Below are 22,114 nucleotides of genomic sequence, written 5' to 3' on the forward strand. Positions count from 1 at the left end.
GTACCAAAGTGAATTTTATTACTGTCATGTAATGTGAGCTCATTAAAACACTGCTAGATCAGGGAATCCTGCCCATAACAAAGCAAGTGGTTTTAGAAATTGAGTTACTGGAATAGAGCCTGATTTCCTACTGCTTGCATGATCTTTCAGGCCAGATGTTCAACATATGAGCTAAAATTTTTTCCCCAGTACAAAATCCTCTTGTTCCCAAGTAATCATCAAGGTTCACATTTCACAGCAAAAATGGATCCTGCAAGTTTTGATCAGCAACTGTAAGCCAGAGCTGTCAAAGAAAAAAACCTGACTGCACATCAAGTGCAATAAAACTCCTGGCTCAGCTTAAACCTGAAGACAAAATCTGGCTGAGTAGAAGGCACAACCACCAAAGGCAGGAGAACCAGTGCTAAATGTGATCAAGCATGCAAGGTCCCATTATTCCCAGTTCCCAAGGGGCTGTTTTTCAAGCACACAATACAAAGAAAAGGCCACAGACTCCTTGCTGCAACAGACTGAACACTTCTAAGGGCCTTGCAGCCACTCCAGAGCCACACTGTTCTACTATCCCACAGCCACACAACAGTCCAGCACGCACAGCTGCCCACTGCCCCTTTCCTTGAAAGGGATCAAAGTGGGGCAGGCTGCCACAGAGCCTGCCCTTGCCCCCACAGGGGACAGTAACCTGTTAGGGAATCCCTCGCTGCTCCTCGTGGGAGTGATGATGGAAAGTGAAGGTGACAGCAGCGTCCCACGCTGCCTTCAGCACAGAGTCCTGCAGCCCCCGCCTGTCCGCGCAGTGGTGCCACTGGGACAGGTCCGAGGTGCAGTCGGAGCCGTCGGGAGGGGGCCGCACCTGGTGCCCGTTCACACAGCGGCGACACTTGATCCTGCCACAAGGTCAGTGTGAGATCAGTGCAAGGCTCCTCTGCGGGTTCTGCCATGGGCTGTTCACAACTGCAGCCCAGTAACATTTGGCTTAACTCCCCTGGATTTTCAGTTTCTGAATTACTACTGTATTTCATTTAAACAAGTAACTACCTTCTGGTGTGTGTGACAGACCTGGGGGTTCTGTTTCCAATGGCAGTCCCTCTTCATGTTTAACCATTTGGGAATGGTCCAGCAAGAACCAGAGGTAATTCAGGAGGAGTTTCTCTTGAAAGGTGTGGGATGTTGCTTAAGGCAGATCTCAAGTGACTGCTGCTAACACCTTATTAATATTGCATCAGGACTCCTAAATTCAAAGAGCATACCATGCTCCAAAACACTCCATCCTGGCTCCCACCACAGCCACCAGTTGTGCTCAGGCTGTTTTGGAGATGCCCCACTGAGCTGTCACTTAAGGAGACAAAGAGCAGCAGCAGTCAGGCCAGCAAGGATACCTACACTGAGCTAAGCCTTGATACAGCTTAAAACTAATCTTCTTCACTTGCCTGAATTAAGAGTCTTAATTTTCACAGTGAGGCATTTTTCCTGCACTCCCTGTCCTCTTTCTGGTGGCTGTAATACATCAGGTCTCTAGGCTGGGAGAGAAGGGCAGACAATGGAGAAGAGTATTCTTTTTAGCTGCCAGAACAGCACTTGGGCTGGCTTTCTGAATTCTTAGCCAATGGAGCAGCCCTAATATGGAAGCAGTTCAGCATTTGTTCACCAGAAAAAGAGCAGTAAGGAAGGACCAAGTTAGGCTCCACCTTGAACAGCTCTGATCAGTTTCCCTTTTCATTAGCTGCAGTATTTCAGTCTCCAAAACAGGCAGCTACAAGATAGTTTGCTCACTTGTCCGGCCAGCACAGCTTTTCTAGATAACAAAAAGGGAAGACAGCAAGGAAGTGCTCAAGTCTAGGTGGTTAACAGCTTCAGAAGCAGAAACACTTGAGACTTACTCTCTGGACTTCCTCCTGCTGCCTGGGAGACCCCTGAATTACACAACTAAACTTGCTATCCCAGCCATGAGTGACTCAGAATACTCACTTGTCATGGGTGTCACTGGTGGTGGTCTCATTCAACGTGAAGAGCTCCTTCAGCTCCCCAAGGGAGAAATGCCTTTCTACATCCTGCTCTTCATCCACCACACAGCTGCTCAGGGCTTTCTTGTGGGTCTGGCGCTGGAATATCTTCTCCTCTATGGTCCCTGTCTACAGGCAAGTCAGAGATGAAGCACAGATAGAACATTGGTGTTAAAGAAGCTCTAAATGGGAAAAGTGTCACAGATAAATGGCACTAAGCTTTCAGGACCACACAGTGCCTCACCAGTACCAGTACAGGTGACAGGCAAGTTTTAGTAGCTGCACTCCAACTACGTGTCTCTGTTGCAGATCTAACCCAACTCTGCTTCTCTTTCCCTGTGGCTGCAGGAGTGGATCCAGTCAGATACAGATAAGGAAGAGGTGGAACTGGCATTCATGGCTAAAGCTCACACACTGCACCAGGATATGCTGACAGGAAGGGATAGGAGCTAAGCAGCTACAGCTGCTCCCTGACAAAAAAGCCCAACTACAACCTCCCCAAGAAGCAGAAACAAGGTCTAGCCCTGGGTGACGTGAGCATCAGCACCGTTTTCTGGTTCACCCACACACAGATCAATCACATCCTGCCTGGAGGGAGATGTCTGCTTCCAAAACAGATGTACAGAAAGCCCAGCATGCTGTATTTCCAAGGCAAAAATCTAAGAGCAAAATGCCTATTTTGCAAACAAATTTAACACCAAAGAGGGGGGTGATTAGTCATGATTTGCAGACTGATTTCCTATTTCTAAAAGCAAAGGAGCTCCCTTCTTCCAAGTGCAGCAAGGTCAGAGAAGAACTCCATTAAGAAAAGATCAACAAAAATCAACAAAAATGTCTGTTTTCTCAAAGTAAAAATAATAATTGACCAAGGAACCTAAGCTTACACAAAATATCCCAAACAAAACAAAAAAACACACATAGAAAAAACACCCAACAACTTCCCCCACCCCCGAAACAAAAAGCCCCACAGTCTGAATTAATGAGAGGTGAACAAGGGCAGAGGAGACATTTCTAAGCAGTGATCACTGCTGGCACTGCTGGACAAAGTGTTAGAGCAGCCTGAAAAGAGCAGTCTCCTTCATGGTTTTCCTCTACAGAGCAGCTATCCCATCTGCTCACTGGCAGCTCCATCCCAAATGCTGCTGGTAATTCCAGGAACGTACTTGCTGTTTCTAAAGCACACGTACATCCAACTAAAACAGACTGCAGCCTGACTGAAAAACAGCAACTTCTGCATCAGACACCCCATGAAATTAAAGAAGTCAAATGCCTAAATGACTTCAAAGGAACATCTTATCTGCAAAGCCACACTTGTTTCTATTTCTCAGAAGCCAGCCACTACTAGAAACCAAGGGCTGCAGTAATGACCCTCCAGCTAGAACCTTCATGGTTTTCCATGGCAACACATCTAAGGGTAGGAAGCAATTAAGTTCCAATCAATTCTGGTCACCAACACAGAGTTCTTTCCCTTCTGGCCCCAATCACAGCAGCTGCAGTCTGGGCTGGCACCCAGGTCTTCATGCTGAGGAGGGAAGAGGAGTTTTCCTCACCGAGAGCAGTCGGTAGATGTAGCACATCTTCTTCTGGCCATCCCGCCACACGCGAGCCATGGCCTGCTCGTCGTTGGCTGGGTTCCAGTCTGGGTCGAACATCACCAGCCTGTTGGCTCCAATCAGGTTCAAACCACAGCCACCTGCTTTGCTGCTTAACATGAAGATGAACTCGGGGCTCTGGAAAAAGGCAGGCTTGGATTAGACTGCAGAGGCAGCCATGCTTTTACTCCCAGCATTCAGAGCTGGCAGGAGAGCTGCTCACGTCTGGCAGGTTCTACTCACCGAGGGGCTGTTGAACCGCTCCACAATCTTCGCTCTCTTTTTAATGGACATGGTGCCATCCAGCCGGACATACAGATACCTGGAATACAGAGCATTTACTACAACCAGATGCTGCCATCTTTAGAGCATCCTACTTAAAAGAGAAAAATCTGTCACCATCAGCCTTGTAACAACAGAATGGACTTTAGAAATGTTAGCAGAGGGCCACAGATTTTCTGTTGAGTTACCCCAGCAGACAAAGCACAAGCTGCATTGGTTCCAATTCAGGAACACCCTGAGCTAAAAGACAGATCACAAGTTCCTGCTGAGAGAAAAGGGTAGAAATAGCCAGTTCTTTTACAGTATAGGCAACAAGTACAGTCTAGCAGGATTAAAGCAGTGAAACCCAAAGACAAACCTTCTGCTCCGGCAGAGCTTTTCAAATAGATCCAGTGTCTGAGTGTAGTTAGACACTAAAACCACCTTGTCATTACTGGTGCTTTTGGTAACAGCAAGGATGTAATCCAAAACCAGCATCTTTCCTGGAAAAAGAAAAAAAAGGAAAGAAAGAAAAAGCTAGAGCAGATTTCCCAAATTGTAGACCCTGGAGGGGCACTTGGTAAGATGCTAAATACAGTCTTGCGATTGCCTGTGTTAGGCAGCACATCTGTACTGCTGAGTTCCACCATACCTGAAAGCTGGGGCTCCACAGATTTGGTGCTGTAGCCAGAAGGGAACAAGCCCAGGGCTCCCATAAATCCTTCTTCCTCTTCTACACACTTATCATAGATAAGAGCAGGATCTGAAGAACAAACAGAGCTCAGAGACTCTGTTTAGAGTGCACAAGAGAGACCAAAAAAGCTTCACCAACAGTGCAAAACCCAAACCCATGTGAACAACTCACGATTACAGAGCTTTTTCAAGGATGTGATGGAAGAGAGAGATGAAACACTGATTTTGCCCTCCTTCAGCTCCTCCACTGGCTTGGCTTGCTTCAGGAAGTTCTTGTACAGCTCAGTCTGTAGAGGTGTCAGTCTGAAAGACAACAGGAGCTCTGCAGTCCCAGCCTGCAGCCAAACAAATGCAAACAAACCCTGCTCCATCTACACAGAGTTTTTCTGAGCTGCCTGCTACAGCACAAGCAGCCTAGAACTGCCCCCAGGGCTGCTGGTAGAGTATTGCTATCTTCCAGAGCTGGAAGAGAAGCTTGCAGAGACTGCACAGCCCAGGGCTCTGCTCTACACAGCTGCCCAGAGTTCACCAGCTGGTTGGCAGAACCACCAGTTGTGGGTTGTGGCTTCAGGAGGAAAAGCAACATAATTTCCAATGGCTACAACATCATTCCTAGAACGAAGCATCACCACAAGAATTGAAGGGCTTATTGCAATTTTTCAGTCCTTCCTGTTGCTTCCACTAGTTCCCAGACACAGCAGATGCTTTTTGGTACCTGCAGCAGACCACCTGTTCAATCTTCACTGGCAGGTATTTGGACAGGATGTCTGAAGTTCTCCGAATTAAACACCTGCAGAGAGAGAAATTAAGATCAGATACTTGGATGACTCTTGGATCACTTTTACTGATAAAACTGTTTTATCACTATGATTTTTCATGTGGTCAATAGACAGTCCCTTTGATATTTCTTCTCCAAAGGTCTGTGACAGTCCAATACATGGCAGAGGCCAGACACTCACAATCCACATCGTGTACAGAGCCCCATATAAACCATTGTCTTTGCAAGGCCTCCAGTGTGGTTCATGGAGGGATCAGACATGATGCCACCTACACAGAGAGAGCTCAGTCACAAGAGAAACTCTGCTCTCCCTCAAATTACCAGCAGTATTTGCAATTTGAGGTACAGCAGACCAGCAGCATGGACAGCAAACAAGTACAGGGATCAACCACCACAAGCTGTGGGCATAACCCAAAGTACAGGCAGGCAACTCCCCATTTAATAACTCAGTAGCAATCCTGACCCAAGATGGGCTCCTGGCCTGGCCCAAGATTCCAGCAAAGCACATATCCTTTGGCCTCTGGAAATGCCCCATGGAGCAGTTTAGCCACACTTCAGAAAAAGTGGAATGGACTAGAAAAAGTGCTGAGCTGAGCAACCAGAGTTAAGAGGTGCAGAAACCCAGTTCTGCCAGGAAGCATCAAAAATATGTTACAAAACCTATAGAAGAAAGACAGCAGAGATATATGACAACTCCAAAATCAGTAAAAGATTGGTAAATAAAAGAATAATCTGGTCTCTGAACCCATAAGCAGCAGGATGAAAACTAATAGGCTTAAACTGCAGTAAGAAAGATTTATGCTACACATTAAGAGCCTCTTCTAATTGCAAAGACAGCAGTGCCCTGGAAAAGGTGTCATAGGAAAATTGCAAGGTCTTCAGTGCTGGGTGAGGGTTAAGAGATGGTTTAGGTCCTCAGTTCTAGCACCTTCTACCTTAGGACAGCAAGACTGATTAGATGCCTCCTCCAGGGCCCTTCCAGCTTTACCTCTATGATTCCAAATTCTTTGCATCCCTGTCCCATTTGCAATTCCCACAAAATTCAACAGATTAATCTGTTACTATTTTTTTTGCTTTGTCTTCCCTACTTGTGTATCATGACTGTTGCACAATAAAGAAAGGACAAAGACTTCAACAGAGCCAGGCACAGGCATTCGCAAACACACCTTTACATCCATTTTTCATTAACTATAAAAAGAAATAAATGCACCTCAAGAAGGAATAAGCTTTTCTCCTCCCAACCTTTCCTTTTTCTCAGGCTTCTGCAAGCTGATCTGAGTCAAGGTCAGGACTGTCTCTATACAGTGACTCTACTTACTGTGAAATTTAATTTACCGTACTGTGAACTGCAGGATTGTATTTGTGATAGCTGCAAAAGATCGGATAAAAAACCCAAAACAAACCAAAGAACCTAAAACCACCTAACAAAAGCCACAAACAACAAACAATCAGAAAAAAACCCTGAAGACACCAGCAATGCTGAGAATTCAAGAGTCTTTTCTAGAAAGTTCTTAAAGAGAGACAAGCAATTGCCAGCAGATACGGATAAATTGGTTATATTCATGAAGAGAAAACAGGTTTAAACAAATACCACAAATCAACCAAAGATAAAGAAGACAGCCCTTCACATCACAGAGGTGCTTCTTGGGGATCAAAAGTCCCATCAGTCCCATCTCTGAAACTTATAGTTCGTCCTATCAGCCCTACAGAGCCAACAAAACTGTGTAAGTGTGAGCTGGGCTATTCTGTGACTTGGGCAATCCACAGCAGAATTGAGTGACATTCCTTATGTGCCTTCTGCTCCTCAACATCTGGGCCAGATGGATCTCAAGTCTGATCCAGTCCACATTGTAGATAACATAAATAAAAGGATGCTGCCTGATTATTCAGATCCCAGGAGAAAACAGAAACATAGGAGTCAAATAATAATTCAGTATCTGAGAGTACTGCTTGGGAATGATTGCAGCTGACTGTGCCATATCAGTTCCATTTATCAAACTAAAGCTCCATCCTGTGTGGATTTCTTGCTGAATAGACATAACAGGCAAGAGAATTCATTACAGCTACAACTGTAATTTGGAAATACAGCAGGGCTTATGCAAAAGCTCTGCAAAGAGAAGAGGGATGAAGTTCACCTGTTCACAATACTGATCAGCTCTTTAAGCCTCTCTTCTCCCTTGTGTCGCTCAGCTTCACTTGCATCTGCATCTCTTCCTTTCAAGATGGGCATTTCAAAATGTCTTTTAAATTCCTGTGCAGTTCCTGTATAAAACAGAAGTGAAAAGGTGGTAACTACTACCAAAGAACCTTTGATCAGCACCCCACAGCCACCACACCCCAAATGCCAGGCCCAGCAGATAAAGCAAACCCTCATCCCATCCATAAGATTGGGTTTTTTTCTAGCAAATAGACTCACACAGGACAGACAAATCAATTTAACAGATAATCATTTTGTACTCCAACAACAGTGCAAAGCTAAAGGTCACAGATTTTTACTAAAACAGTCACACACATACTGCTTTTGCTTATATTCCAGTCATACTTTTATTCCCAGATTTTGTCCTTGCAAACAACAGTACAGGCATTATCTGTGCCTACTCCAAAATTATCTGTAATCAGTTACTTATTACTGGCCACAGGCTGAAAGTGGGAAAAATGCCTACTGAGTGCATGCAGCTCTGCTGCAGTAGTTACACCATTAACCTCATCTCACAAAGAACGAACTGCAAGTACAGGGAGAGTACTCTTGCCCAAAGTACAGGTCAAGGGGGGCAGGTGAAAAGCCCATCAGCTCCCTGTAATTACTACCCAAAATTGAAGCACACAGAAAAAGCAGGTGTAGAACATCTACCACCCCATTCCATCCTTTCCTTGAGAATTCCTGGGGGCAAAACAGCCGAACAGAAAAAGACACAGCCCAAATTCTGCCTGCAAGACTAAGAATCTGATTAATTGTGTTTAACTAGAGTTGGGCATGCCCTAGAATGAATAAGAAGCCTCTTGGACTGGATGCCCAACAACCTCAGACTATTATGGGTGATGAAAAAAGAAATAATTTACAGTAGCACTCAGTTTCACATATTCATTTTACCTTAATTGATTCCCCTTCCAAAATACCTGTTAGACAGGTTTACTTTGCATTAGAATCTTGTTTAAACAGAGCTCAGATGATACATAGCCTCTAGGACAAGGCACACTGACCTAGGCTTTCTGGATACAAACTGAAAGAGACTAAGTCTCATAGAATCACAGGATGGTTTGAGGCGGAAAAGACCTTAAGAGACCATCTAGTTACAAGCCCCTGACGTGATTTTTTCACAACATCTCAGTTGTTGCTTTTGCTGGCATTGAGGGAAGCCTGGCTAGCACCTTCCCCTCCCTCCCATCTCCCACATATTCATCTCTTACCCAGGATGCCCGAATTGACAAAGTGCACCAGGCTGAAATACTCCAGCAGGTCATTCTGAATAGGCGTGCCCGAGATAAGGACTCGTCGAGGTGTGTTTAGGCTGTTGAGAGCCTGATAAGTTTGGTTTTCAGAGTTCTTCAGTCTGTGGCCCTGTAAAAAAAAACAGAGAAAGGAATAATCCTGATAAATCCAGTGGCCCTTTTAGGAAGCAGCTTTAAGAGCCATATCAACACTGATAAAAAGCATCTGGCCACTTTTTCCATTCCTGTTAGTGGAGTAAGTGTTGCAACAGACTTGTTTCAAGGACAAGGATCTAGTGAAAAACCTGTAGCCATTACGTGAGGAAACAAAACATTACAAGATTCCCAGACCAAGAATATCGGAGCTCCACCCAGGCAAGAAAGTCTACCATGAAAACAACCATCACACAATGTAACTCTAAAAACTGTTTCCTGATCTAAGATGGGAATGTTTTCAGCTATCAACACAAGCACTGAACTCTTTACCAGTAAAATTGTTTCACTCAAGGTCAAAGCCACAAACCACTCAGACCACCTATACAGAGGATTGCCACTTTATTGGGCACTAATAAAAAGAGGTTCTTCACCTCTTACAGTGGTACTCTGAATACAGGCCCCATTTCTCATGCCTGGGAAAAGCAACGTTATTAGCATCTGACTACTGAATAGGACAAAGCACAAGTGACAAGGTGCTTTTCATGAGTGCCAGACTGCAGAGGTGAGTATTTTTGGGAAATGCATAGAAGACACAAGGCCAAGGACATGGGTTCCCAGATTTCTTAGGCGCTAGCCTCATTCCAGGGGCACTGAGAGGTGTGGGCAGTCATGGACTTGTAGATAAAATGTTTATGGGAGCTACACTCCTCAGGACTGAGTGAGTGCACTCTTTTTAAGCCTCTCTCTGCATTGCTCTAGCAAATACAAAGCCAAACCACTGGGTGGCATCCCTCTTTAATAAATTCCTTCTACCCTGCAACAGAGGACACCTCAACCCCTGCCAGGCCCCAGCCTGATCGTTTCAAGGAGGCAGAGGCCACTTGTTTTATTTTGTCCTTCAAAGCATCTCTGGCTCTCACTACCTATAACCACAAATAGGGAATGACAAATGAAAAAACAACTCAATTTCAGCCATGTGAAAGCAGAGCTTGACACACACCAATGCATGAAAACCAGTAAGCCAGGGCACTTCCAACAGAGACAGGCATAGACCTCCTTTCTGGTATGTATTTCACATGGAGAGGGACCCATCAGGGACCTACAAGGGGATGCAGTTATCACCAGCTGGATTTTCTTCATATCTTGGCTCATGAAGACACCTGTCCCATTCAGGCTTACACAGTATGCTTGATCTTAGAGCCTCTTAGAAACACCAGAATGGGTGTTGTCCATAGCTATGTCTTGTATCCCATTGTCCACTCGCCTTTTAGTAAGCAGATAAAGTTTCACCCAGATGCCGAAAAACACCAGGAACAGATTCCCCTTAAAGGTTCCCCCGTACCTCATCACATATGACCAGCCCAACGCTGCCCTTCTGCAGCACCTCAGCGTGCAGTCGGAAGGTCTCATAGGAGATAATCAGGATGGGTGAAGGCACTCGCACTCCATGCTGGCTCATAAAGCCAACTGCAGATGGGAAGGGGAAAAAGGAAAAGTAAGGGAAAAAAAGGATGAGGAAAACTAACAGAAAACGGGTTAAATGGTCAAAATATTTGCCTTAAGAATGTATGAAAACCCTTCCACCCATATATACCCATTCTTCTTTCCCCACAACTATTCCTATTTCCATGTCCCTTCTGCCTCGTTTCCTGGAATATTGGGACTACCCTAACACCAGACTAAATTTGGATTAATGACAAAAGATCAACTATTACCAAAAATGCAAGGGTCAGATCTAAACATGTGAGTGGAGAGACAGCCATCAGTCTGCAGAGATCCAGTGACTGCTCAGAGATGTTCAGGAGCTGCTGCAGCCTTCTTCCAATGCAAGATTTTGACCCCAACCAGCCGAACACCCAGACTGAAAACATTTCTGTACCTAGTTTACGGTCAATCTCTTCTTTGGAGCCTCCATCAATGGCCAGTGGCTGGATCCTTCCCCCCAGCCATTTCTCTACTTCATTGTACCAGTTTCTCACCAGGCTGGAGGGAGACACCACCACGGCTTTCTCAATTTCAGGCTTGCAGTCCGGGCTTTGCCGGAGAAGCGTCCACATGAGCGTGATGCACTGGAGAGTTTTGCCCAGCCCCATTTCATCTGCCATGATACAGCCATGGCTCCCAGGGATCCGCCGGCTCGTCACACAGTCCCAGAGGAATTTCACCCCCTGCCAAAAAATTGTTCTTTCAGAGCAGGATGGGGACATCAGCACAGTGACAACTTAATTACCACAATGTACAGGACTGATAGCACAACAGCAGATCTGTGTAGCACACACTGGGGACATGCAATGCTCTAATGAGACAGGGAAACCACCCGAGGCACAGCTAAAATGCTGCCACATCTGGAGTGAAACAGCACTACTGGTGCCAACATGTACCTCACAACATGCACAAAATCTTGCTACATTTTTCTTGTACAATTCTAACCAGCTTCCAAACATGAATTCCAGAGATTTCTACCCTTGGCTGCATTAGACAGGGCCTGACCATGAACTAACATGCATCAATAATTTCAAAGAGGTTTATCGTCTTAACACCACTAAATCAGGTAATTTACAAGAATCAGAGTAAATAGAGTTGTTTCTGCTGCCTGAATAATTCCCAGAACACCATCATCAGCCCTCATCATTTCTGCCTAGAAGTAGTGACTCACCTGGGGGCTCAAGGTCCAAAGCAGATTTAGCTTTATAGAAGACACAGGGCTGAGGTTTTAACCTATATCACATGGTGGGAGAAGAGCTCAGCCCTGCATTAGGCCCTGACACATCACTGAGAGAGATAAAGGGGGATGGGGTGGCAGAAGACAAAAACTTCAAAATGTTCTTGTACCATGTGATGATAAGAGAGTCAAAGAAATCCAGGGCATTGTGCTGGAAATGTACAAGCTAAACACCTGCAAGGATTCATCCTTTCTACTCCACTACTTAGGACTTGAAGATGGAGCACCTTGACCTGCACTTTCAAGTAGTTTTCTTTCTTAGACTTTTAGTAACAGGCTAATGGAATTTATTTAAGCCAGCTGAACAATTATGAACTACATTACTGACTGTAAGACTGCATTTTGCTGCAGAACCAGCACTTGGGCAAAAGTCACAACAAAGTTGGAGCACAGCTACATAGCAGCCTCAGCTGCATAGGAATCTTAGCAGGCAGAGACTTATTAGTCAGCCTAATCATCAACATTATCATCAACATTTATCTGTCAAAAAATAGTGTGCCTAGGATACCAACATAACTTTGATTACTTGACAAAAGTAGCAGCAGGCAGCAGCTTACCCAAAACCAGAGTGCCTCCAGCTATGTAGCCAGAGATGGGCATGACACCAGGTCACAGGTGCATGATGAGATCTGAGATAAAACTATAAGCCATGAGCAGTCTACTATGCTCTCATAGCCATCTGAAGATCTCCCATGCAGGGACACATCTAGCTTTGCCTGCTTAGCCTGCAAGATCAGCAATCACAGCTTCCATCTGTGCTTCCTCCAGGCTTCAATGATAATATACTGCATCTGGGATGAACTTCGATCTGCCCAGAAGCCTACATCAGATACTTGGAGACTTGTAGCCACTGCTGCCATGTTAAGTGTTGCACATATTTGCAATATAAAATGTTTTTGGCAGTCTCCACCATCAAATTTCAAGTTTGCATAGGTCAGGCACAGCTCACACCTACCAAGGCCAGTCTCCAAACAAAGCACACTGAAGCAGAAACCTACTCTACACTTACTTAGGAACCATGGTACCAGAAATTGGAGCCTCAGTATTTCCTAGCTCAGGGACTGCAGATCCAATCAATTCTGCTGAGCAGTGAAACAGTGATGGCCAGTTTGTCCCACCTGACTCAAAACTGGGCTGCAATATAATTTATTGCTACTATGTCCCATCACCTTCCACACTGAATTCCACCCAGCAGAGCTACATTTCCAGACTTCAAGGTAAGTAAAAGCAGGACTTTCAGCCCTGACTCTTGCTTGAAGAGGGACAGTAAGTATCTTGAGCATTCAGGCTTCTCAGAGGATGCTTAAAACAAATGCTTCACTTGGTATTTGCAACAGACTAGAGTCTGTTAAGACTGTCAGTCTGTGAGGTGTGTGCAGACCTGTAGCAACTCCAGCAGAGGAAATGTGGCTTTTTGAAATGGAGCAAATCCTCAAGCCACACCCTCAGGTCTCAATGGAAAACTTACTTCTCTCTGATGGGGTCGTAAAACACGGCTGAGGATAGGATCCACCACAACATGGACAGGTGCCTTGTCCCTGCAGGAGGCAGTCAAGGAAGAAGAATGTGATTGAGGAATTTGGCACATGTTTAGGTTTTGTTAAATCTCACTGCTATACTGAGGACTCTCCTGTGGCACAGGGGAAGCAACTTCAAACGAGAAAGTGAAAAATTGATTAATTCAACTTTGAGAATGAAGTTAAGAGACCTGCCCACAGTCTGTAACATCCATGAAACCACGTATGTGGGCTGTGGTTAAAACAAGGGCAGAATGTGATTCAGAGACACAGTTAAAAAGTCAGTATTGTTTTTCTTGTTTCTATAACAGTATGATAACTAAATTTCTGGAGAAAGAAAGCCCTCCCTCTGTCCCTGAAGATTCAGTTGACAGCCTTTTTAAGTTATAACAATAGCACAAAAGGAACTACTTCAGAATAAAAACCAGTAGGCAGCCTAACATTTGACAGTCATCTCCCTTTGCTTGTCCTTAGATGCTGATGTTTCCTGACTAACGACTAAGCCATAAGATTTTCTAAGCAACTTTTCCATGTGTGTATGCTCATTCCCTGCAACAGGTTTAAATTTTTGATGCATGAGAGATGGAACAGTCAGTGAAAGAACACAAACAACCCAGCATGGCTACATTCCTTCTTTGACTGGAACCATACCTGAACCAATCCAGGCAGAATACTTGGAATCTAAATCCCCTTGATGTTCAGACCCCAGCTCAAACACATTTGGGAGAAAAGCACATAAACCTACACCCAGAAAGAGGTCAGAGCTGCAGCATTCATGCCAGATGATGACTCACTTGTCTATTTTCAGCTGGTCGTGGGCACTCAGCACCGGGGGCTCGTACAGAACCAGAGCTCCCTCCTCAAATGGGTCATGGAGAGGACCTCTCAGTCCTGCCCGTTTGACTCCCAGCGAGCGCAAGCCCAGGGGCCCTGAAATGGAACAAAGGCACAGCTCAAACAACAACATCTTCCTGGAAGCAAGCAGAGCCTGGCAGCAGAGTCTGATTACACTTAGGAACAGTGAATTAATTGGGTGCTGGAGTGGAGGTGCACACACAGCTGGTGAAGACAGCAAACCTAAGTGGGGCCGTTGTTTGGCAGCACTCTGGCAGCACACAGTGGGAAGCTCTGCGGCAGGAGAAAAGAGAATGAACAAACAGAGGCAATGAAGGAGCAATGGCACCGCTTACCCAAGGTGGTTGTTCTAGTTTTTTGAAAGCCAAGGAGAACTCTAGAATGTAGATCTCAATAGCCCAAAAAATACACTCCTATATACAGAATATGCTGGGTGAAATTCTCTTTTGGGGTCACCTAACCCAGACTCAGCTGGAGTTATATCTTTGATGCAAGGTCAGGAACTGATCTTTAACAGTGATGAAGTTCTACAGCACCACAGCCAGCATCATATTGTCACTACCAGCCCTGGGGTATTATTTTGTCTCTGCTGAGCAATAATAGATGCTTGGCCTTGGAGCCAACTTCTGTGAAAAGCAGAAACCAAGCATGAGTCCCTTTTCCTAGTACTGTGTTTTGATGTCACAGTTTTGAAATAGAGATGAACACAAGAACATACATAAAAATCCCTTTTCCCATCAAAACTCAGGCAACTGTGCTCCCAGGATTGATTTTGCTTCAAGAAGACTCAGTCTATTTGTCCACTGTTTACTAAAAAGCTCCTTGCAAAACAGGAGTGTATCACAAGCTGAGGCAGCAATGCACACACAACAAGAAAGAGCACAAGAAACAGCCCCTTTTCCCAATTAAGAGAGCAAGGTACCAGCCACAGAAAGCAGCTTTTCCAGTTACAGTTCTGTTTGAGCCTCCTGATAAATCCGCTTCTCCAGAAGTGAGCTTTGCCAAACTCTGTCAGGGCTTGTCACTCCATATTCAGTGGCTGCTTACAGACATTTTTATAACTCAAGTTTGAGTGAAATTGGTTGATCTGCATTTGAGTTTTTCAGCTGGAGGGTGAAGGGCAAGCAGGGGACATGAACAGGCCCATTTGTTTCTGAGATCTTATGTTTCACTGATTCAAACCAGCTGAGGCTTTGAACTTCAAAATTATCTCGTTTTGAAGATCACCTTGAGGCTCAACACTCCAAGCCAAGTAGAAATAAAACTGGCACAAACAATCTTTTTCACCAGAGCCTTCTGTCTGTTAGCATCATTATTTAAATGATAAACCTTCGTGGCTTGGAATTCATTTTGCTTTTGTATTTGTGATACAGTGTAAAATCTCCTGGCACTACATCAAATACATAGCAGTAAGACTATAAAATCCAATTCTGAAATGTAGGATTATCCAAACTAAACACTAGTAAGAAATATGAAGACTTTGCTAATATGCCAGTATTTTTCTTTCAAAATTAAGTCAGGATTTCTGGAACATATGCATCAGTGCAAAAAATAACAATAATCCCCACAGATATATTTGACAAGCCTAAGCATCATCTGTTTCACCCAAGTCAGCCAATCTAGACAATCCTTAAACCTCCTCATCTTACCTTTATAATTTGGAATGGGGACTTTGAAGGGTTTGGACAAAATACTGCGGATAAAAGCCTCCTAGGAATTCAGAAAGAAAACACATTTCAAAAGTCTGAAATCAGAGATTGCTCAAGAATGCAAGTCCAGGACATTTTTTGAGAACTCAGTTTTGCCAAGTACTCAGAGTCCCTCTATTTAATCTACTCAAGCTTCAACTCCAACTACTTTCAAGACTATCCAAAAGGAAGAAAGTAACAATTCAGCACAATTTCCTCCACCACTTCTGCTTTTCAAAACTATTTTCCTTTGGGTTTTCTAATACATGAAATTGATTTTTCATAGTTCCCCCATCTTCCTAAATCCACCAGCTTTATTCACTTCTTTAAAACTTATTGCTGCCCCCTGCCTTGATAATTTAGTCAGGCAACTAATTTCCTGTGAAGGAGCTGGGCTACCACTGCAGGAACATCCATGCTGGATCAGCAAGCACCCAGCTAGTCCAGCATCTGGCCTCCAGCAATGGAAGCCCAGAGAGAACTGGTCAGGCAGTCAGCATTTGACTCACCTGGGTGGACAGCAACTCACACCTCTGGGTACTGTCCTTCACCTGGGCCTCACAGAACCCCCTCATTCAGGATTTCCACTCCAGCAAGTTCTCCCACCACAGCTCCTACAACATTCAAGGGCTGGAGCTGGCCAAAAGCCTCTCCAAAAAGACTTCATGCCTGCATAATGCCTCAGTTTAAAAGGGGGCATGGAGGCACTGGGAATTCCTTGCTGAGTGAGCTGTGTGTGTAGCAGCAGCCATCCCACTCACGTGCTGACTGCTGTCCAGGCAGTGGGGTCTGTTGGTCAGCTGAGCCAAGGGTTTGCGGAAAGGTGACCGGTAGCATTCTCCACTCTCTGTCTCAGCAGCTGCCTTCTGCCTCTTCCGGCCCTGGAGAACAGAGCCAGAACCAAACAACTCAGGGGCAGCTGGGGAGAGCAGAGATCCTCTGCAGCCACACTCAGTAAGCACCAAAGCACACAGACCATCGCCCGGGCAGCCGAGCAGCTCTGAGCACACACAGCCACCACCCACCCCTGCTGCCGCAGTACTCACACAGCAAGGTCACTGAACCTGAAAGTTTAATTTACATGAAGCTTAAAGCATTTTCCTAGTTAAGAAAATAGCTACCAGTTTCTAACCTGTAAAAGGCTTGTGCATGCTAGGATTTGTCCTGTCCCGCCGCTCAAATGCAAAAGCAGAATTAAGAAAAGGAAGGGTCAGCAGCATGGAACAAACTACATCAAAGTCCCCAGAGGCTCCACAGCACCTGGTGTTATGCAGGTGGAAGGCCTTGCACTGAACCCTACATTTCAAACACTTAGAAAAGCATGAAAATATATAAGTTATTGATCTGTTTCCTGATTTAACACAGTCCTCTCCAGCATAAGGCATGGTTTCAACCACCTGCTGGCACAGAAAAATAAATCTCACATAAAACATTATGTGAGACTCTTTAACCTGTAAAACATAGAACATTACTGTAAATTAGGATTAGGGCTGGGATTTGTGTCATTATGAATGCCTAAACAAGGCCTTTACTGTCTCTTACAGATAATCGGTGAAACTGATCCTCCCGTGCCCTGTTACAAAAATATGCAACATTCTGTCATAAACAGCCTATTCCTAGTTACGCAGTTACCCTTCCTTTCACACAGCACTGGAAGCTCTGACAGGGGTAAGTTTTTCCATAACCACGAAGCACACAGTGTACACACTCAAGTTCTTCCACCACCACAAAACTTTAGGGCAGCACAAAGCGGGGGCGCGATGCCCAGAGGAGGCTCCGGCACCGGGACACAGCGACTTGGACACACCCAGATCTGCCCATGGCTGCGGGGTCACATCCCGGGACCCCTGGCTCACCGTCGGGGGCTGCCAGTCCTCCTCCTCCTCCTCTTCCTCATCTCCATCGCCCGCCTTCCTTTTGGCCAGCTGGCTGGGGGCCAGGCTCCTCCTCTGGAATAGAGGCACAACACACACACACAGAGTGAGGGGCCGGGAGGCCAGGCACAGGCACAGGCACAGGCACAGGCACAGGCACAGGCCCAGGCCCCCGGTTCGGTTCGGTTCGGTTTCCCCCCGCCCCTCACCCACCATCGCCTCACGGGAGCGCGCGGACGCGGTAACGGCCCGCGCGCGCGGCTGGCGGGAAAACCGGAGCCGGGCCGGCTCCGCCCCGCCCCTACAGGCGTGGCCAAGCGAGCGCCGAGCAGCACCAGAGCCGCATCGACCCGCTCGGGGCTCCGCGGAGACAGCAAAGAAATACAACGCACTGCTTTTAGATATATATATAGCAATAAGAGGAGTTGAGATTTATCATGAATTTCTGAGAGAGAAAAAGGAAAAAATAAATAATAAGCGATTTTTTTTTTTCTGTCCAAAGCCAGATCTGCCGGGTCTGCTCCCTTCCAGCAGGAGCAGTGCTGGCCTGCAGAGGTTGTGCCTCAGGAGAGTCGGGTGTGAGACTGTAGCAGGGAAATCAGTCCGAGGGAATAAACAATTGTTATTTGTAGTAAATATAATTCGCGCCATTCCTTGTATGAAATATGTAACATTGGATACTTGTTAGATTATGCCCGTTTGTATTAGTTGCTCCCCCCTTTGCAGGCGAGACTGGGTGTATACTGGAAACTGGTTTACAAGTAAAAGATGTGGCTCAGCCAGGAGATGGGCCATGTCTGGACTCCAGGTGTTGATCATGGGTGCTGATCATCACATAAACGGCCCAAGATGGATATCATGGAAATCCTCAGACAGATCCATGTGAATGCAGCCTTCCCGTAAATCTCATCAGGGATTCACCTACTCCGGACACTGAATTATTCCTCCTCATCACCCAAAAAAACCAATCTTATTAACCTATGGACTCTGAATAGAAAAAAAGACTGATTGCTGAAATCTTGGCCTCAGGAGGAATTTTCCCTGTAAAAACCGCTTGTGCCAGGTTGGAGGTGTGGGCATAGGAAAAACCTCTCCTGAGGCTGACTCCCTGCTGCACACCCAGGGTCAATTCCCGGGCTCAGCTCTGTTCTTTCCTTGTGGCTGGCTAGATAAAATTTGATTGCAAAACAAATATTTTATTTTTTCATATTAATTTGGCTGGACAAATTTTCATTTATAACACAGTGGAGCCATTTCTCTTGGCTCTGCAGCAGTTGGGGTGCTGGCAGTGAGGTGAGCAGCCACCTCCGCACACAGGTGTGAAGGTGACAGCGGGGCCATGGCTGTGGTGAATCCTGGCAGCAGGAGTGACAGCCCTGGCTGTTGTTGATCGTAAAAGGGTTTAAAATCATGGGGATTTAGGGTTAACAGGAAAAATAAGCTTAGTAGGCCCTGGAAAAATAAATACCCTAAGCACATGAAGAACTTGTACTTGCTAGAACTGCACCTGTGTAGCTAGTTCATGATAAATTATATAATTGTTAGAGGTGACAATTGTTTAGTAATTAAATATAATTACTGTTTAATCATAAGAATAATCATGAGAAACTGTGGACCTAAGAAAGATCACAAGAAACTCATGTAAATGCATACAATAGAACAATATAAGTTTAATAATTAATATGTAAGTTATATAACGGTAGAATATAAAGTACGTTCAGCTCGAAAGCCATGTCGGAGTCAGATTTGGGTTGGTACCCCTGACTCCCAGAGCTCTTAATAAAAGCACCTGCATATAATCATATCCCGTGATTGTGTTCCTGAACGCTGACATTGTCACAGGCAGGCAGGGGACCCTTGACACCCAGCAAAGAGCAGTGCAGAGGGGGAAGCTGTCCCTTAGCAGTTTTGCCTCCATTTGGCACAATTTTGGGTCATTTTGCGAGCTTCCCTGTTCTGACAGGTCTGACATTACCTGTATGTGTATGACGTTATGGCTGACCCTAAATCTCTGATTATGGGCCTGCATCATTTTCTGTACCCATGGAACAAAGAGAAAATCACTCTGGAGCACCCTAGAGGGGATTTGTGAGGGTTCAGGGCAAAAAAGCAAACTCAGGGCAGCAGCAATTTCAGCATAGATTTGTTTTCCTTCCAAGAGAAGTCCTCAGGAAGGAGCGGGGCTGTTGCAGGGATCACAGCTGACATGATGAATGAGGGCTGGTGCTCAGCAAGCAATTTAAAGGAGAGACATTTTACAGGGTGCAAACCTGCAGCATTTTGGAGACACACAGCTAAATTATCCTTCTGGCTACACAGGGAAAACCCCAAACCTCTGACACATGCAGTTAACCCTTCCACTGCCAGATAGGAAAGGCATCCTCCTTGGGATGAGATTCCCAGACAGCTTGTGGGGAAGAGGTGCTGCTGGCAGGCCTTGGAGCACATCCCCCAGAGCCCGTGGGTTCCTGGGGCTGCAGCAGCTGACAGCATTAATAGACCTTGGGAAACCTGACAAATCTCCAGACACTGTCCATGGATCACAGGGAGTGAAACGTGGCCTTTAGTGCAGTCCAGCAGAGCAAACATATTCAGTGCCCTGCAGCTCTTGGATTCCCTTTTGTTGGTTGTTTCGCTGGTAAACCTGGGAAATAAATGCAAGAACTTAACTGGTGTCACAGCTGTCCAGCTGACCTTCTTAAACATCAAGAAAGCACCTTTGGCAGTGTCCCCACCTCAGTTATATGCTATTTCACTATTCAGTTTATTAAACATCTACACTAATACAGTTATGTAAATTTAAAACATAAAATTAAGCGGAAATAAGACAAAGCTGAATTCTTGCATCTGTAGGACTTGAGGTGTAAGTGGGCATAGATCACCCCCTGAATATCTAGTGCCTTAACATAACTTTTTCCCCTGTCTTTTTCAATTCCATCCATTTGACAAATGGACTTTTTGGGCTTTTATTCCCAAAGCTCTTTCAGAGTTCCATGATGAATGTCAGATATTGCAATTACTGGCTCACTGGGCAGAGAGTGGTTCTATAGGAAGGTAATTGGCTATTTTTCCTGGCATGAATAATATTCACAATAATAGCCTCCCTCTCTGTGCCTCTGAGAGCAGTTCTACTGTGTGCTCTTTTTTTTCCCTGCAATGGGAGCAGACACACTTTATGGCCCAGGCCAGGCTGGATCAATAATAAAGGGAAGGGGAGGCAAAATTCCTGTTCCATGTAGAGCAGCAGGAAAGATCTTAGTCATCTTACACCCAACACAGAGCTGCTGTGAGTTCCATCCTGCAATGGCTTTTCTCTCCTAACCATTCATGACAAGTCCCAGAGGGAAATTTGGGGCGATGCCAATGTCTGAGTGCAGCCAGTCCCCTCATAAGGCAACCACACTGCAGGCCTGGAGCAAGGTGGACATGCAAGGGGGACTTTCTTCACAAATAAACTGGCCAAGAGTTCCAGCAGAAAGTAATATTGTGTCCTTTGCCCGGAAGGGAAGATCGAAGGGCTTGCACAAAGCAACAGGAGCAGCCAGGGACCAGGTCAGCCCTTTCCAGGGCTGTGGGTCCCAGAACAGCCAGTGCTCAATGTTCTCTTTCCACTCTCCTCTCCAAATCAGCACCTTCAAGCAGAGGTTAAGTCCTCCCCTCTTCCCCCTCTCTAATTACACAATTTACTCCTTTTCTACAGTAATCAGCTCCTATTTATACAGCCCTGAGAGATCACAGGATAATCACCATGGGGAATAATCCTGTCATTTCCCTTGCTGTCTCTGCAGGATACTGAGTCCCTCCAGTACAAGCAAGGAGAGGGGAGGATGCCAAATATCTTCCTCAGGGACCCTAGAATTAGGCCAAAAAAAAAAAAAAAGCAGTCCAAAAATATTTATTGTTTATATTGTTTGTCCACATCAAACAGAAACTGTCTTCCAGTTACCACCATGCAATGAGCTCATGGCACTCCGTGGGTGCCAAGCTCCACCCCATTTCCCTGGGACCACCCTGACTTGTGGGATCTCCCTTCTTTTACACCCTCTCCCTTTTATTCTTTTCTTTTCTGAGGCTCCTTCATTTCTGGAGAATGCAGGCCTTCCTCCATTTCTCGCAGACACTTTTAATAAATGTTTTGGAAGAACTGAGGCCTCTTACCCAGCCCTTCACAAGCAAGAGAACTTGTGACCTTTGTAACAGGAGGAAAACAGCACAAGGGAGAGATAATATAAGAAAATATTCCCTAATGGAAGGACACCTCACACCTTGTCTAACAGCTCCAGCCATTCTGCAATAGAAAGGAGAGGCAAAAATCTGTAATTATGACCAGAAGGGCAGAGTTACAGCTTTAACAAAATTCAGCAGTGCCACCTGGATCTTCTCAGGTGAAGTTCTGAAGGCACTAAGACTGTAGGATGCACCAGCATGGCTTGACCATATTCACTTGAGAAAGTAATTAAATATCCTTCAGTTAATTCCTTTGCAAACCACGAGAGGGAAACTGACTGTGATCATACCGAGATCCTGGCAGCTGGAGTTGTGATCCCAT

General features: G+C 45.4%; 1 protein-coding gene across 1 annotated transcript; it reads right to left on the reverse strand.

Annotated features, from left to right (window-relative positions):
• Position 1: 1 nt before the first annotated feature.
• Positions 2-17,869, reverse strand: RAD54L (RAD54 like). Its single transcript, XM_021528826.2, has 18 exons — positions 17,779-17,869; positions 17,548-17,640; positions 16,453-16,572; positions 15,653-15,713; positions 13,943-14,078; positions 13,100-13,169; positions 10,789-11,077; positions 10,252-10,376; positions 8,733-8,883; positions 7,460-7,586; positions 5,262-5,336; positions 4,719-4,849; positions 4,506-4,616; positions 4,233-4,356; positions 3,836-3,914; positions 3,551-3,730; positions 1,966-2,129; positions 2-884 (listed from the first exon to the last, which is right to left on the reverse strand). Exons 1-18 carry the CDS (start codon positions 17,779-17,781, stop codon positions 683-685), a joined length of 2,241 nt encoding a protein of 746 aa, XP_021384501.1. The 5' UTR covers positions 17,782-17,869; the 3' UTR covers positions 2-682.
• Between the last annotated feature and the right edge of the window lie 4,245 nt (positions 17,870-22,114).

This window comes from Lonchura striata, chromosome 9 (genome assembly GCF_046129695.1).
Source record: "Lonchura striata isolate bLonStr1 chromosome 9, bLonStr1.mat, whole genome shotgun sequence".
Taxonomy (NCBI): Eukaryota; Metazoa; Chordata; class Aves; order Passeriformes; family Estrildidae; genus Lonchura; species Lonchura striata.

Coding starts and splice junctions, on each gene's coding strand:
- RAD54L (XM_021528826.2), bottom strand. Junction 3,731..3,835: donor AGCGGTTCAACAGCCCCTCG/GTGAGTAGAACC, acceptor GCCTTTTTCCAG/AGCCCCGAGTTCATCTTCAT. Junction 885..1,965: donor ACCAGTGACACCCATGACAA/GTGAGTATTCTG, acceptor ACCTTGTGGCAG/GATCAAGTGTCGCCGCTGTG.